The sequence below is a fragment of the Xiphophorus maculatus genome, chromosome 23 (assembly GCF_002775205.1).
Source record: "Xiphophorus maculatus strain JP 163 A chromosome 23, X_maculatus-5.0-male, whole genome shotgun sequence".
Lineage (NCBI taxonomy): Eukaryota > Metazoa > Chordata > Actinopteri > Cyprinodontiformes > Poeciliidae > Xiphophorus > Xiphophorus maculatus.
In genome coordinates, this window is record NC_036465.1 from 28,911,343 (window position 1) to 28,927,943 (window position 16,601).

Genomic DNA, 16,601 nt, shown 5'->3' on the forward strand with positions numbered 1-16,601 from the left:
GTTACTCCCTGGTTCAAGCCACTGTGCCAGCGCTTACCTGGAGAACCTACCGTCACTGATTTGAGCCACCCCACATCTAAAGATCAGGGCCCGTATTTTCAAAGGCTCTCGGTCCTCTCAGAGAGCTCTTAGTCTTAGTCCAAGCAGTCCTAGCTTAGTGATTCAGACTGATGCAGAGAGCAACTCTGAGTCAGGATACGACAGAAATCCCCATCTTAGTGAGGTAATACTGATCCTGTTGCTAGGTGTGGTTGACCTTGTTGCTAGGTGCGGTTGACCTTGATGCTAGGTGCGGTTGACCTTGCATATGTGAACGTCACATATGCAAGGTCAACCGCATATGTGGTTACATTCAAATGTGGTTCCTGCTTTTGGAAACCGCTCCAAAAGCACGAAGTGGACTAGAGCACAAGGCATTATGGGTAAATACAACATTAGAGGGGAGAAATATCTCGTGTTTTTTTTTTTACCAAAGACAAAAGAGAAATCATACAACCGCTAAAACCTCATGCCTCTGCATTTTTCTTTACATTTTGTGAAGAAGCAACTTGTGCTCACTGTCTTCTTCAGAGCTTTTCACGTTGTTCTTGATTAAGTGCCACCACTGGTGAGGAGGGGAACAGGATTTTCAAAGTGTTTGAATTCTTTGACACAGTGCAGTGAGAAAGAGAAACGCGGCAGCTGACAATTAAACAAATGTTGCAACTTTAGTCTCCAATCAAACCGAGTCTACCAGACTGTCAGGTATAGAAACACATTTAGTGTTAGATGTCTAACCCAATGAGCTTCATGTTTTAGCACAATGTGAAAACATGTGACCTAACACTCCTTATACTGATACCATTATTATTGGTTCATGAAGCTGAAGGATATTTGTGACTTTGCATTCACTACAGATGAACCTTGCTTTTGATGCTTTAACATTATTATTGATAGTAGATCATGTTCCATCGCAATCAATTGCTGAATTGTCCAAGAAGTTATTGCGATAATTGATGATGTGTTTGCTTTGAGACCATTCAATGATGATGGCATATTAACGCAGGAACACATTCTGAAAGATCAACAAACATTAAATTCTAACAAGCATTTAACACTGGAGCTTTTAAATCTCTTTAAATTAATTTTAAATCTCTAAAATAAATAAACGAAACGAGAAGAACAACAAATAAAATGAATTATGAAGTCTCTGTAAACAAAAATGTCCTTCAAAATAAGAGCTAGTTGAGACCAGAGCACCAGACTGAAGACTTTTATCTTCCAGTTGATGGAAGAAAGAGAAAAAAAAAGGATAAATCATGAAAATGGAAATGATTGGACTTGTATCAATTCATCAAGCAATTCATTAATCTGCTGTTTATTGCGAAATGGCTAGTTAGCAATTTTACCAGTTCCAATACCAACATATAGTTGGTAACTGGAATTTACAATCTATGTATGTATTGATATATCAATATGTGATTTATTCCTTTGTGATGAATGCAGTATTATTTTAACTAAACTGAAATGAATTGTAAATATTTCACATGGAAGCTGCAGCCGGCCTCCTCTGGATGTGCTTTTGAACTTTACAAAGATCCTGTGAAACATGTAATGTGTTCCAGGTGATTAAAAATGAATGAAGCAGGGGGTCCATAAATATTTCAAAAAGTTGTTATTTACTGCATTTTGCATTCGAGCGGCATCCAGAAACTTCTTCCGTTTGAAAAGTTCTGAGCGCCTTCCCGTTCTGGCCTTTACCTCCACTCCCTCGGCGTCTGCGGGCGGGGGCCGCGGTCGATGTGACAGATGCTATGGCAGTAAATACCCGGACGGTCTCTGGCGTGGGAAACCTGCAGGCTTCTCCCCCCACCCCCGGATGGCGCCGCCGACCCATCGATCACCCGCTGAAATCCAGGGGCGCCCATCGCTCTCAATAAAACAATAAACAGAGGAGCCGGGTGTCACTGTCATCACCACACGCAGCTCTCTCCATCATCATTATCCCCTCTAATGTCATTAGGATGACAACGTGAGAGCAGGTGGGCGTCGTTATGACAGCGCTCCTGTAGCCCGTCCGCTAGAAAGATGCTGCAGAGTTTTAGCAGACTCAGGATCTGGCTGGCTGCTGCTGTCAGGAAAAACACTGGGAAAAAAAAGAAAAAATATCCTCCTGACCTTTGCCCTCTAATGTCTACCCTGCTGTCAAAGCCTGCTTAGAGTTCTCATTCAGGAATTGGGAACGCTTCCGTTAACACTCCTGCTTACACTGACTTCTGCCTTCTAAAGGTTGAGCTGAGTTGCACGGTGCAAATCACGGATCAGTCACGCTGCGCTGTTGCGCGCCGTCCTGCAGCGGTAGAACCAGAGCTGCGACCCCGAGGTCAGCTGAGGACAGGCTCACTGTTCTGCTCACTTAGTTTGGAGGAGCAGCAGATGGAAAATGACTTGGACTTCCAAAATGTAGCCCTGGAAAAAAGAAGGATATGTCTTTAATGTCTCACTTTAAACAGACTTTTAGATTTAAGCTCATTTTCCTTCACACACATTTTACAAGTCCACAAACACAGTGACACAGCAGTGAGGCTTTTACTGTGGAAATCTTTAGAAGTTTACTGTGACATCTTTAAAGGGGCAGAATTTTGTAAAATCAAAGTTTTGAGGTCTATTATAATGTTATTCCCTCATCAAAAACATGCCTGGAGATTTGCTTTGATTCTTTCAAGCATGTTTGAGAAATCTTTTAATCTCCATGGCAACCATTCAGCTGTGTAAAACGCCTGGGTGGGACCTAGCTCCGCCTTCAAGGACAAAGCTCCTCCTCTCAGCTGCAGTTTCCAAGCTTTTGCCTTATGAGCAACTCCCCCACTCTGCTCCTTCAGACTAGCCAGCAGCAATCAGCAAACACCTGCTGGACCTGCATGTCTATTGAGCTCATTACTTCTCAGTGCAAAGCTAGTAAAAATGTTGATAAATGGTTGAAACAGAGTTAATAGTTGTGATGACTTCCTGAAGGCGGAGTTTCAGAAAGAGCAGGATTCTTTAAAGAGACAGAGATCCAATTCCAAGGCTAAAAATGACAAAGTCAAATTTCGTATAAGTCATATTTGATATATGTGTTTTGCACAGCCAAATGGTTGCCAGGAGAGTTTAAATGATTTCTCAAAAATGCATGAAAGAATCAGGGCAACACTGCAGGCATGTTTTGATGAGGTGATGACCTCATCAAAACATAATAACATAACATGATGTAAAGATCAAAAAAGTTGATTTTACATAATACTGCCCCTTTAAACGAAGCATTAATGCTGTGGCTTGGTTCCACCCAGAAAGGCTGACCACCTGGTGGAAAGCGGTCGGATAGCAGGTGATTGGATAATTGCATCCAGCTGTGGAGACTGCAGCAGGTTGGCCACGCCCACACAGACCAGGAACCTGAGGCAGGTCTGGAGTCCTACCTCCATGTTCAGGTGATAACATGAACAGAGATCTGGGAGACGTTTTAGAACCAGACCAGCTGTAGAAACAGTTCTCTTCGCAGGCTATCCACATGAACTCACATGGACTCAATCACTGCAATCGTCAAAGCGGACTTCCGCACAAAGGCACATTTTTACGACTGCGTACTCAGAGTCGCACAGTAAACTGCTCCGGGAAACGAGGGCCACATGGAATTGTTTTGTGCGCTGACTCTCAACTCATAATGTTGAGAGTCAGCGCAACCACTCTCAAAGACGTGTAGCACACTGCCATTCTGGATGAAGCACCGATGAATCGGGGCTAGGCGCCCAGCTAGCTCAGATGGCAAACTTTCTAGTATTCATTCATGTTGTGGGAAACGAATGAATTTGTCTCGAGAACTATAATGCTAAACTGTGACGTTTCATGGAGTACGTACAGTATGCCTGAGTATGTCGTAGTCTTTGTGTCTGCTGAGACTAATAATTTGACTGGATTATATTTCAAGGCATCAGAGGAAACGGTACTCAATACATGCATCTTTTTGAGCAGACATTTTGAAAATGTTGCTTACACTCCACAATTATACATTAGATTGTGTTAATCTGTGACATGCAATCCTAATAACCCCAACCCTTAAATATTTTCTGTCACATAATTATGTTATTTTTTCCCTAAATTTTTGACAGTGGATTGAAGGTCAGTACAGAAAAATAAAAAATGCTAAGGTTTTGTAGCATATTTGAGATACCAATAACCCATGGCAGCAGAACATAGTATCAAACATTTCATTCATTCAGCAAAGAGGAAAAATCCTGAATGGTTGACAAGATCAACAAAAACTGACAAAGGTTTAGAGACGTAAAAAAACGTCATAATAGTTTACTATAGGAATTATAATATTCCGTTCCGTCTCACTGCTTCTCATGAAACGCTTGCTGGGTACGTGTGCAGAAACAAAGGAGCATGTATCACAAACAATCTGCCTTTCTTCTTGTTTAATTAGAGCGGCGTTGGATCTGCTCGCCTCTGGCGGAGGCCTTGAGCAGGACAGAAGTGTCTTTTCCCAGCTCGATGTATGACTCTCATTCTTCTGATGATAATGGCATGTCAATAAGCTGACACGAGGCGGGGCTGCGAATGTGAGAGGGAGAGATAACGACTGGAAACAAAAAAACCAGGAGAAACAGAGAGAAATATGAGACACGTCGAGCCTTTTCTGCCGCCTAGTGGTGTCATATGGAAAATAATAATGACAATAAAAGCTGTGTGTATCTGAGCGGCAGAGAGAAGATGTGTTTAACTCTTCATCAGCCAGCTCCGTCACTTTATCCTACTGTTGAAACTTTAAAAGTTTCATTTTCAACCTAAGGAAAATCTTTTTTTCTCCTCATTCAAAATAAAAAAGAAATAAAAACAGTATTTCCGGAAACTTAGGAAGTCCGGAAGAACAGGGCCCCAACCGTCCGCGCGCCGATTCTCAGGGTGACGATTTCTCCCCAGAGTCTACGTACACGTGTGTCGGCGCGTGCGTGTTCCTGTTGACAGTGTCGGTGACGTAAGGGGCCCCTGAGCTCCTCTCTCTCTCTCTCTCTCTCTCTCTCTCTCTCTCTCTCTCTCTCTCTCTCTCTCTCTCTCTCTCTCGCTCGCTCGCTCCTTTTCACGCGCGCGCACACACTCGGACTCTCGCGCCGCGGCAGCAGCAGCAGACACTCGGTGCTCCTCTCAGTGAACGGAGCGGAGGAGGAGAAGGAAGGACTGGCGAGAGGGGGGGCACGCGCTGTAGTTTCTCTGCTTCCTCGCGGTGTCTCCGGTGTTTTTTTCCTCTCCTCTCTCTTTGACTTTTTCTTCACTTGGCTCCGGAGCTCTGGGAAAAGCAGAAGGAGAAACAGCCGCGTAGCTCGCGCGCTTTTGCGCATTCCATTGGAATCTATTTTTTTAAAAAAGTGATTTTTTTTTCCCCCTTCTTCTTTACTTGTTTATGTCTGGACTGAAATGAGGCACCGGGGTTGTGTTGGTGGAGCGGCAGAGTGGGAGGCTCTCCCAGAATGAGATGGAGGAAGGAGGGCTGCAGTGAGCTGCTGAAAATGTGCCAGCTCCACCAGCTATGAAGGATTCTCTTCATTTTTGCCTTTTCCTTCTTTTCACCTCCCAGGTCTGATTCCCCCTTTTCTTTTTTTCTTTTTTTTTTATCCCCCCCTCTCTCCTACATACACTATTTTATTTGGAGTTCTAACTGAAGGTTTGCGCCATCCCAGTGCGTCATGGTCCCCGTTTTGACACCAAATATTGCCGGTGCGCCTTTTCCCCCGTGTGTGTGAACGTGTGTGCGTGTGTCTGTGTGTGTATGAGCGCTCCTGCCTCCTTTTTCCTCCCCTCTCCCGCCTTGTGGGAATCCGCTCCCTCCCCCCATTTTTGCGCCCGATGCTCAGGCTGCGAAGTTCAACACTGGATCCATATTTTTGGCTGTAAACATGCTGAGCGGCGTCCTGTTCCTGAGCGTCCTCACCGTCACCAGCCTGACACCGTCCGAAACGCAAAGCCGCAAAACTTCACCCCTCAAAGACATCTGCAAGACGCGCTGCGACTGCGAGGAGCGGGAGAACGTTCTGAACATCAACTGTGAGAATAAGGGATTTACCACGGTCAGCCAGTTGCAGGCGCCCCCGAATAAAGTCTCGCAGCTCTTTCTGAACGCAAACTTCCTGTCAAGGCTCAGTGCCAATGAGTTTGTCAGTTATGGCAATGTCACCTCTTTACATCTGGGAAATAATGGCTTACAGGAGATTCAAACGGGGGCTTTCAACGGTCTCCGCTTCCTCAAGCGGCTCCACCTGAACAACAACAACCTGGAGGTGATTAAAGAGGACACGTTCGCAGGACTGGAGAGTTTGGAATATTTACAGGCAGACTATAATTATATCAGCACTATAGAGCCTGGCGCTTTCAGCAAGCTGAACAAGCTCAAAGTGTTGATCCTCAACGACAACCTCCTGTTGGCTCTGCCTCCCAACATCTTCCGTTTTGTTCTGCTCACCCATCTGGATTTACGTGGCAATCGGCTGAAGATGCTGCCGTTTGCCGGTGTGCTGGAGCACATCGGCGGCATCATGGAGATCCAGCTGGAGGAGAATCCCTGGAACTGCACCTGCGACCTGATCCCCCTCAAGTCCTGGCTGGACACCATCTCCGTCTTCGTGGGGGACATTGTGTGCGAGACGCCGTTCCGGCTGCACGGGAAGGACATCACTCAGCTCATAAAGCAGGACTTGTGTCCGCGCAGGAATGCTGGGGAACGGGCTCAGTCTGCCTCGGACTCTCATTTCCAAGGGGCCCCACACCCGACCTACCACGCAGGCGTCGTCACTCCCACTCGCTCCCCGAAAGCCTCCCGGCCCCCAAAGATGCGCTACAGGCCCACTCCTCGCCTCTCCAAAGACAAGCATGTCTTTGGACCCATAATGGTGTACCAAACTCGCTCTCCTGTCCCCATGCTGTGTCCCAGCGTGTGTGTTTGCACGTCGCAAAACCCCGACAGCGGCCTGAACATCAACTGTCAAGAACGGAAGCTGCAGAACATCAGTGAACTGAACCCCAAACCCACATACCCCAGGAAGCTCCACCTAACAGGGAATTACCTGCAGATGATCTACAGAACGGATCTGACGGAGTACAGCTCCCTGGAGCTGCTCCATCTGGGGAATAACAGGATTGCAGTGATTCAGGAAGGCGCATTTGAGAACCTGACGAACCTCAGGCGCCTCTACCTTAATGGGAATTACATTGAGTCGCTCTCTCAGTCCCTGTTTGCTGGTTTGCAGTCTCTGCAGTACCTGTATCTGGAATACAACATCATAAAAGAGATTCTACCACAGACATTCAACTCTCTGCACAACCTTCAGCTGCTTTTCCTCAACAACAATCTGCTGAGATCGCTCCCTGACAATGTTTTTGGGGGCACCATGCTGACCCGACTCAACCTGAGGAACAATCATTTCTCCTACCTCCCGGTTCAAGGCGTTCTGGACCAGCTGTCGGCGTTCATCCAGATCGATCTGCAGGAGAACCCCTGGGACTGCACCTGCAACATTGTGGCGTTGAAGAACTGGATGGAGCTGTCCAGTACCAGCGTGGTGGTCAACGAAATCACATGCGATTCGCCCTCGAAGCACGCCGGTCGGCTGCTTCGCTCGCTCCGCAACGAGGCTATTTGCCCTGAGCCCAGCGAGCCCCCTCCGCCTCAGCTGCCCCTTCCTACAAAAGCCCCGACGGTGATTAGTCCCAGCACCGAAGCCACCACCTCTCCGTCTCCCTCTCCTTCCCCTTCGTTCAGCTCGGTGAGCCCAACAGATTCCCACCTCCAGACACCGGAGCTGCACCCCGAGGTGCCCCTCTCGGTCCTGATCCTAGGCCTCCTCGTGGTCTTCATCTTGTCGGTCTGCTTCGGGGCAGGCCTTTTTGTTTTTGTCCTGAAGCGACGCAAAGGGGTGGAGCACGTCCCCACGGGCGCCAACAATCTAGACCTTAACTCTTTCCAAGTGCAATATGGCTCCTACACCCCGGAGCCGACGCACGACAAGAGCTCCGAGAGCCACGTTTACAACTACATCCCCCCGCCTGTGGGCTCCATGTGCCAAAACCCCATTTACATGCAGAAGGACGGCGAACAGGTGGCTTACTATCGAAACCTGAAGGAGCTCAGCTTCAGGCCGCTGGACGCAAAGAAGGAAGACATCTTGACCCGCAGCCCAGGGACCTACACCATCAGCACGGTGGATTTTATGGATAAATCACCAACATGTGGTTTGAGCAGCCCAGAGCCTCCAGAGATGCTCTACCAGAACATCGGGGAGAGGCCCAACAAGGAGCTCCCGACGGCAGCAGGCGCCCCTCCCTTCACCTACAACTTTTGCACGCTGCCTAAAAGACCCTGCATCGTGCCGCCCTACGAGGCGGCGGCGGCCCGGCGCCACCTGACCAACCCAGACAGGTTGAACAAAGCCGTGCTGTACGGCACTCCGAGGAAATACTTCGGGCCGGAGCACTTCTCCAAAAACAATGAGCACCCTTCGCTGCTGCTCCCTGGGAAGCTAAAAACGGAACCAGACTACCTGGAGGTTCTGGAGAAACAGACCGCCATGAGCCAACTGTAAGATAGCGACGGCGTTCTCCTCCAGCACCCATCATACTCACACAGTTACTGTCATTAATAGCCCTCTCTATATATCTACCTTATCTATTGGTGTTCAATCCCAACGTGAAGGACGGGAGGTGAACTGGCGCTCTTCGTCGTCTCTTTTCTCTTTTGCTTTTTTTCTCCTTTTTTTTTCCTTTCAAAATGTATAAAAGGAATATAAGAAGTATATTATTATGCAGTTCTATTTTTCCTTCTGAAAAAGTATAAATTATTTCATTTTATTTCTTAAAAAAAGAGAGAAATATTCCAAAAGACTTGGATAACGGCAGGTATGGAAAGGACAGAACTGTGTACAATTACAGCCTTTTACTTTTGGTGATTTGCTAGAGAGAGAGGTTGAGAGAGAGAGGGGGGGGGGGCATAGCCAAGTCCTTAACGTTTGCAGAAGGACGCTACAGATTGACATTCCTGTACATATGTAGCCTACGCAGACGAATGGTGAGCGTTCAGATGACAAGGAAAAAGCTTTCTCGAAAACCCAACAAGCGGCAAATCTTACTATTATCCAGAAAGTGCCTTTGCACTCATCGATTTTGTCAACAATGCTCTCTGCAAAATGAAAATGTTCCTCTTTTGTTTTTGTTTTTTTTGAAAGTGGTGTATTTTAATGAATCAAACCTTTATGTATAATAGCAGATTTATTTGTCCGTTTAAAACAAAAATGAAAGAGGGGGCAAAAAAAGACTTCCAAAGGAACTGAGGCGGGGTGTGAGAGGAGATCTGATTGGTTCTTGCTGAGTGGGAGGAGGGGGGGGGGGGGGTATTTTTGCTTTGATTATGAAGTGTCTTCGGAAATGTACCGCTGACAGAGAACATTGTATGCTGTAGAGGAGCAATACAGTGCGGCAAGATTGCGCCATTAAATTTTCACTGAAGCACTTTGTCAAGACCCCGAGCTTCCAGGTCTTTTTTTTTTTCCTGAATGTGCACGGTTGGTTGTGGATGTTGCGCTCTGTGTGTGCGTGCGTGTGTGTGTGTGTGTGTGAATGTATGTGTCATTGCTCCTGCTCCTTTCATCTCTAATGAAAGGCGATGTGGTTGTCTTCTAATTGATGCTTTTTCCTCCTTTCATTAAAGGACCAGGCATGGGCTGCTATGATAACCTCACATCTTTTATGGTATTCATAAGGATTATTAGGAATATGAGAATATTTCAAACAGAGAGGCAGCTAATAATCTTATCAGTGCACAAAAAATGAAAACAACCTGATGTTGTTTACAGCAGTTGTAATAATGTTAACGTGTGAAAGAAACATGCTGGTTTTTCAGTAGGTGGTAGCTGGTTTTTCCCAAAGGGAAACTGATTGTTGTCGTATCTAATATCTTCAGTCGTCGTGGGCAGGAAGGATCTTTGGTTTTACTGTAGACATTGTTGCTGTTTGACAACCTGATGACATGTTAACAGCTCAGAGATGATTTCCTGGATGACACCATCAGTTGTCGGCTAGCTCTGCTAATCTACCTCATTTGCTTTTGCTCTTTAGTTTCCACTTATTTCCAGATTTTCCTGAGGTTGAATAGAAAGTGTCGTAGCTGCCTGACAAACAGTGCCAACTGCAGGGACAGGGTGAAGGAAAACCTTTTTTTTCTTTTCTTTAATCACAACTGTTTAAAACCTGATATTTGCAACAAATGCAGCTTCCAGCTGTTCTTGTCCAACTGAACAGCTGGTGAAAAAGATTTTTCCAGGCTCTTTCCCATACCCGTCACATTTCTGGGTATGTTAGGATGCGTTCACACCGGCCCTGTCCGGTCCGGTTTAGACAAACTCCAGTCCGTTTGCTTAGAAAGTCGGGTTCGTTTGTGAAGGTGTGAATGAGTAATCTGACCCACCTACATACCTCGGTCTCGGTTTGGTTGAAGTGAACTCTGGTGCGGTTCCGACGCATATGAGGATGCAAGCGGACCCGAGACTGCTCCAGAAACAGGGAGTGGACTATAGAGCAGGGCATTCTGGGTAAAACAAACGAGCGACACTAGCGCTAGCGAGAGAAATGGTTCGTGGTCTTTTACTCAAGATGAAAGTCAAATCCAACCACTAAAATCTGACACCACCTCAGCTTTGTTTACATTTCATGAAGAAGGAAGTTGCGCTCTGTGTCTTCTTCAGAGGTTTGTTTCTTTCAGTAATTTTGGTGCAGTGCCCCCACAGGCAAGGAGGAAAAACGGCTTTTTCAAAGGGCAAGTTTGGTCCTAAATTGAACCGAGTCTGTCAGACTATCAGGTGTAAAAAAGAAAAACCCTCAGTGTGTCTTAAATGAAAGGAAACTCTGGCCGCTTGTTTATTTTTTGGCATTTTTCTAAAAAGGCTTTAAAAGGCCAAAGGTGATGCAAAACGTTTGGTGGTTTTTGAACCTGCAGCTATTTAAAGCCTTGCCATTACTCAACATCTGTAGCGATCCTAACGCTGAATGTTTCCTTGTCCTTACCTCTCTTCTACAATCTGCCCCTCTGCTTCCCTCAGCCTACACTCGACCAATGTCAGCGCTTTGTTTAACTCAAGTGGCTGTACTGCCAGAACGGCGGCCGATTGGCCCCAGGAGCGGCGTGAACGTGGAGGAATGTGTTTTCTTTCTAAGCTTCAGTGCTGAGGAAGTGTCATTAGCGGAGTGGTAAACATTAGCGCGCTGCACCCTGGTGGATAAGCCGAGTCTGTGAGGTCTGCAGCGGAGGCCGTCAGAGAAACGTCCTCTCCCCACCGGAAGGAGACGCGGATCAGAAAACAGAGTTTCAGGGAGCCGCCTTGACGCTGCAGTGAGGACAGTTGACACGTTAACGGTTTATGAGGACGGCCCTGTTTTCTGTCCTTCAGCTCCGGCTGACATTGGCTTGTTGTTTTCCCTGTGAATGGCCCCAACAGCAGCCAATTTCCTCTCTGACTCTCCAGCTCTCGTATTCCTCCTTCTCCCTCCTTTTTTCTCCGACTTCACATGTTCTTTCTTTTCTCTCTCTATCCACTCATTGTGTTGCTGTCCGTGGTGCTGAATTGACACCGGCAGCACCTTGCAATGTGATGTGGCGGGAGGTTTCACTTTCTTCCCCGTGGAACCATCAAACTGTTGGGCTTTTCTTTGATTATTTCCTCCCCCCCCCCCCTCTCTCTCTTCTTCTTCTCTCTCTCCTTCCTCTCTGCTTCTTAAATATTTTTGCTAGAGATCTTTTCGGGAATAATAGTGGAGCCTGAGCCCGGGGGCTTCGGGAGAGTCGTGTTTATTGCAGCCAAGCTGGTTCCATGCTGCTTTCAGCCTTTTTTTTCCCTCTCCTCCTAATCATTGCTTGATTTGTTTGCTCTGAAGGGCAATTTCAGTAGTTTGAAATTTTGCTTGCTTTTTCTGCAACTTTCAAACAGATTTCACAGCTCCCCAGTGACTGGCAAAAAAAAAAAAAAAGGCAAAAAAATAAAATCCTGGGAGAGTAAACGCATTTTAAATTGCTGAAAGGCTAGAAAGTGGTCCTTGAACTAAAAGTGCGCGGCAGAGGCCAGGATGTGGGATCAGAAATGAGTCTTTTGTGGAGCCATATTGGCTCCATCACACTTCTTTCTAAGCAAAATGGTTCCATTTAAGAAAGTTGTGGATTTGTTTGTGTGTGTGTTCTTTGAATGTATTTTTTTCAATGTTGTTCATTATGAAAGCACCTGGAGGTTTTCTATTTTATCATCACTTTTCATTTATTTGGTTATTTTCACAGACTTTCTCTGCCATGCTGCGAGATGGAGGCTTTTAAAGGGCTAGTTCAGATTGTTTCAGAGTGGGGTTCTGCTGAGAGGTTACGCGCAGCTAGTATCTTGCCGCTTCTTGAAGGCTAAACTTAACCTGAACAAATAAAACTGAATATTGTGCTTCTTTTATGAAGCTCCAAGCTTTTGTATATATAAAGATAATGATAGATGTTAATGAAAATGCAGCAAAATTTAGTTCAAATAAAAAAGACCAGATTGCTTATAATTTAAAAAGAAAAGCAGCAAATATTCTGATCGTTGATCAAATAATATGATTGATACAGTTATAATAACGCTTTCTCAGGAAGACAGACTAACCTGAATTATGACAAGATGCAAGGCGAATGTCTATCTTTGTGTATTTCCAAGAAGTTTAAATTGTTTCTTTTTTTTAATGTGTACCTATTGTCAAAATATTTTTACATGTAATTCAGGAATGTTTTTACATACAGAGTTTTCTCAGGCTTCACCGAATTAAATGCAAGTCTTTTTAAGGCCATTACCAACAGAATTTGAATCATGACAAAAAATACAAAAGAAAATCATAAATCAATAAATCGTATGGGCTGGCAACAGAAGTGAGCCAATGGCTAAAATGTGAGCCAACTGCTGATAAACTTGCACTTACTCAATAGGGAGGTAAAAAAAAAAAAAGCTAGCTACTTTTATCCTTGCTAACTAGCTAGGTCAGAGCTAGTTAACGTTGTGCAAAACTCAAAATTTTCCGTAACAGTAAAGACAAGAAAAAAATGGACACTACAAAGGAGATGATATTAAATAGTCCTGCCACAATTTAAGACCTGCGATTAATGTATTTAAGGCAAATTTATTGTTTTTTAATGACTAAAGATGTTTTAAGGCCTCCATTTTAGGTCCATACATTTCATACTTCAAGGATGTGTGACCCTCTATATTTAGTAAATTAATAAGAAATAAAACTTGATTAGCTGGTTAATTAGTCGCTCTGTTTTCTCAGCTATAGTCAGTCTGAACCGACTTTCAACTTCCTGCTTACCAACTGCAGTTTTAAAGAGTAATAGTTTCCATGACAGCACTATTTTTCTTTTTAACACAGAAATATTTCCAATCAGCTGAATTTGGAAGTTTTCTTCAAGAGATATAAAATCATAATGACATGCTGGAACATCGGACCACAAACATCAGTGTGACCAACATCTGCCTACAGTTTACAGCAGGCTGGTTTCTGTGCATTAATACATCGTTAGATGTTTATTCCTCTGTAACGTTCCCACATTCCCATTAGCCTGGCTTCCATCAGTCAAACAGGGAGCATCCTTTCTCCAAGTTTCGGTTCCTCCCCTGACCCGGTCGCAGAGCCGCGCTCGTTTTCATCCATCAGGCCGGGAACCGGGGACACTTCCATCAGCCGATTCCCAATAGAATCACAATCCCTACGTGATAGATCGTTTCAATAACCTGCGATTACCGGCCAGGAACCGCAGAGTTTTGGGATAATGTTGTTTGCAGCTAAATTGCGTTCTGTGAGCTTTGAGGCTCCAAACACCTGAAACCCCCGCCCAAAAAACTAAAAATACTGCTTTCATGCTGTTTTGCTGTTCCAGCTGCATGAAACAGCTCATTTTCTCCACATCCTGATGCCCCCCCCCCCCCCCCCCCGTTCGCTCCCTCGTTGTTTTGCCCCCTTTCCGCTGTTCCTCTGGGGGCTTGTCCGGTTCGTTGTTTCTCTCCCTCTGCTCCCCAGAAGCCGAATCGAGGCGCTTTCATCCGCGGGTCGGCGTGGAGAGACGCGCTGCTGCGGTAAGCAAAGCTGCGAATGCTGTCATGCGGCCTTCTCGCTTAACAAGCTTCGCCATTTCAGCTGCTGTGTGAATGAAGAGAGAGAGAGAAGTCTGAAGAGCTGTTCATTCCTCCCTCTTTCTCAGAATGGAGTGATTTTCCTTCCTTAGGCACAATAGGTCCTCTGTGTCTTTTTAGTGCCACTGAAGGAAAGGGAGCTCGCGCGCACACACACAAACACGCCCACATGCGCAGACACACAAAGGGGATATAAGGGAGGGTTGGAGTATGTGCAGCCTTGCACACCAATGAGGAAGCTTTTCCCCCTACAGAACACTCTCCTCTCTTATCTTTCAGCCCTGGGACTCTTGTGTATGCGTGTGTGTGTGTGTGTGTGTGTGTGTGTGTGTGTGTGTGTGTGTGTGTGTGTGCGTGCGTCGGGGTGTGTGTGAGTTGTTAAGTGAATGCTCACATTCCTATATTCACAGAGAGGCCGTCAATACCTCTGCAGAGGTGTCATCTTTTTTCCCCCTCCTTGGATGAGATTTAGATGTATAAATAGGTGTGTTGTCAGAAACACACTTCCCCCCCCTCCATCCCCCACATACCCCCTGTCTCCTGCACCCTCCCCTCCACTCCGTCTGAGTGATATGATAGAGGAGCATAAATTGGTATTCCCGTACCGTGGTTCAACGTGTGGATAAGCGATTCAGAGATGACTTTGAAGCATAAGGGCTGTTGCGTTCAGGTGATTTATAACAGGCGTTTCAGGGCCTTTCCCGGATATATACCTGCGCTTTTCTGACTTTTCTGCTTCACCGTAGGCTCTGCCCAAGTGTGGGCGTGTGCATGTGAATGTGAGTCGGCTTCACGCACACGTTTGGTTTTAATCATTTCGCGGCAGACTGCTGCCATCCATTCTCCTCTCCCCTTCGCTTGTGTTTGCCTCACTGTTCCCCTTCGCTCATTCTCCATTATGTCGGCGGCGTCCCGGAGCCGTCACTTCTCACTCTGAGATATGCCTTTTCCTCCGGAGCCGCGGTATGTTTGTGACTCCATCTGGATGCCGTCCTCCAAGCTCCTTGAACTTGGATCTGGATCGGGTGTCGCGTTTCGTTGGGAGCGGCAGGTCTGGTGTTTTTGGAAGCTTTATTTCAAGCTCTCCAGCTGTCTGTCCGAATAATCGCAGCCTAAAAAGTGTTGCTTGCTGGCAAATAAAAGCAGACTGACAGATGGCCACAACGTTACTGTTATTAGTTTTTCTGTTATTTCTAATACACTCTGCGGATTAATTTGGGATCTCTTTTTAGGATTCATAAATGTGTAGTTTTTAGCACATTCTTTGCGCTTACTTTGTGTCACACATTTTATAAAATGTCTTCATTCCTCCCCTGCTGGTGGCTTTGGAGAAAAATCAGGAGCTCTGTCTAACACTTCAGGAACCTCAACGATACACACTGATATACTTAATGTAATGACAAACAGTGTAGCACTATGACTCTTTAATAACTCAGGTTTTAACTCAGGTTTACGCTAACTACAGTTATCTGATCAGCTCAAGCTTACTCCAGTTTTAGCTAACTAGTTTAAGCTAACTTCAGTTTTGCAAAAACAACCCAACTGCAGTGGTTCTAGATATTAGTGAGTATGTCTAGCCTTTTCCTCGTTTCTCATGTAAATGTTCCAAGGCCATCTTTAACAATCTGGAAATTTACTTAGAGGACCTGCAACTGGCTCCAGTTTTGTTGTGCTTGTTCTTTACAAAAATGTACAATGACAATAACGCCTTTACATTTTTACTTCACTTAAAAGAAAACAGTTTATTGAAGACATAAACTGTTAATATGTCATCTGAAAGACACACTAACCTGCAGTTTTTGAAAAGTTTCAACCTGCTGACAGATTTGAGATCATTTCAATTTCCCATTAAAGGAGTATCCCAACCAGGTAACTATGTTACCTTCAGTTGTTATGAAAATGCTGTATATGTCAGTATTATCAGCATTAAAGTTACTTTTAGAGTTAAAAATAATCATCTCCTCCTATTCTGTCTGACACATGCCACGACAACTGCCTGGACACCGTAATACAATGCTGGTCACCATATGTCCCCAGTTACATCCAAATCTGACTATTTGTTCAGCCTGCTTAATTTAACGCCAAACTGTTTTTCTTATTGAAAGGTTCCTTGTAAAGTCCCTGTAATTCTCAGCTTTGTGAGTTTTATTGATTAGACTGAATTAAAAGCATTTGTGGTCTTTAAAGCGCGTGGGTGACGCTGGATTAAATGTACAAACAGGAGAAAGAACTTTATCAAGCCTCCAAAACGAACAGCCGTCCCTGAAGGCTCCCTTGTTTATATTCTGATCAGTATGAAAAATGTAAAAAGTTAGTAGATCCCAGCAGATATGGACAGAATGTTCCTGAATCAGAAAACCCAACTGATTCATATGAGCTGCGTTTCCATTAAAGATGTGAACAAATCTT

General features: G+C 45.2%; 1 protein-coding gene across 1 annotated transcript; it reads left to right on the top strand.

Annotated features, from left to right (window-relative positions):
* Positions 1–5,130: 5,130 nt before the first annotated feature.
* Positions 5,131–9,387, top strand: slitrk2 (SLIT and NTRK like family member 2). Its single transcript, XM_005814864.3, has one exon. It carries the CDS (start codon positions 5,913–5,915, stop codon positions 8,589–8,591), a length of 2,679 nt encoding a protein of 892 aa, XP_005814921.1. The 5' UTR covers positions 5,131–5,912; the 3' UTR covers positions 8,592–9,387.
* The last annotated feature ends 7,214 nt before the right edge of the window (positions 9,388–16,601 follow it).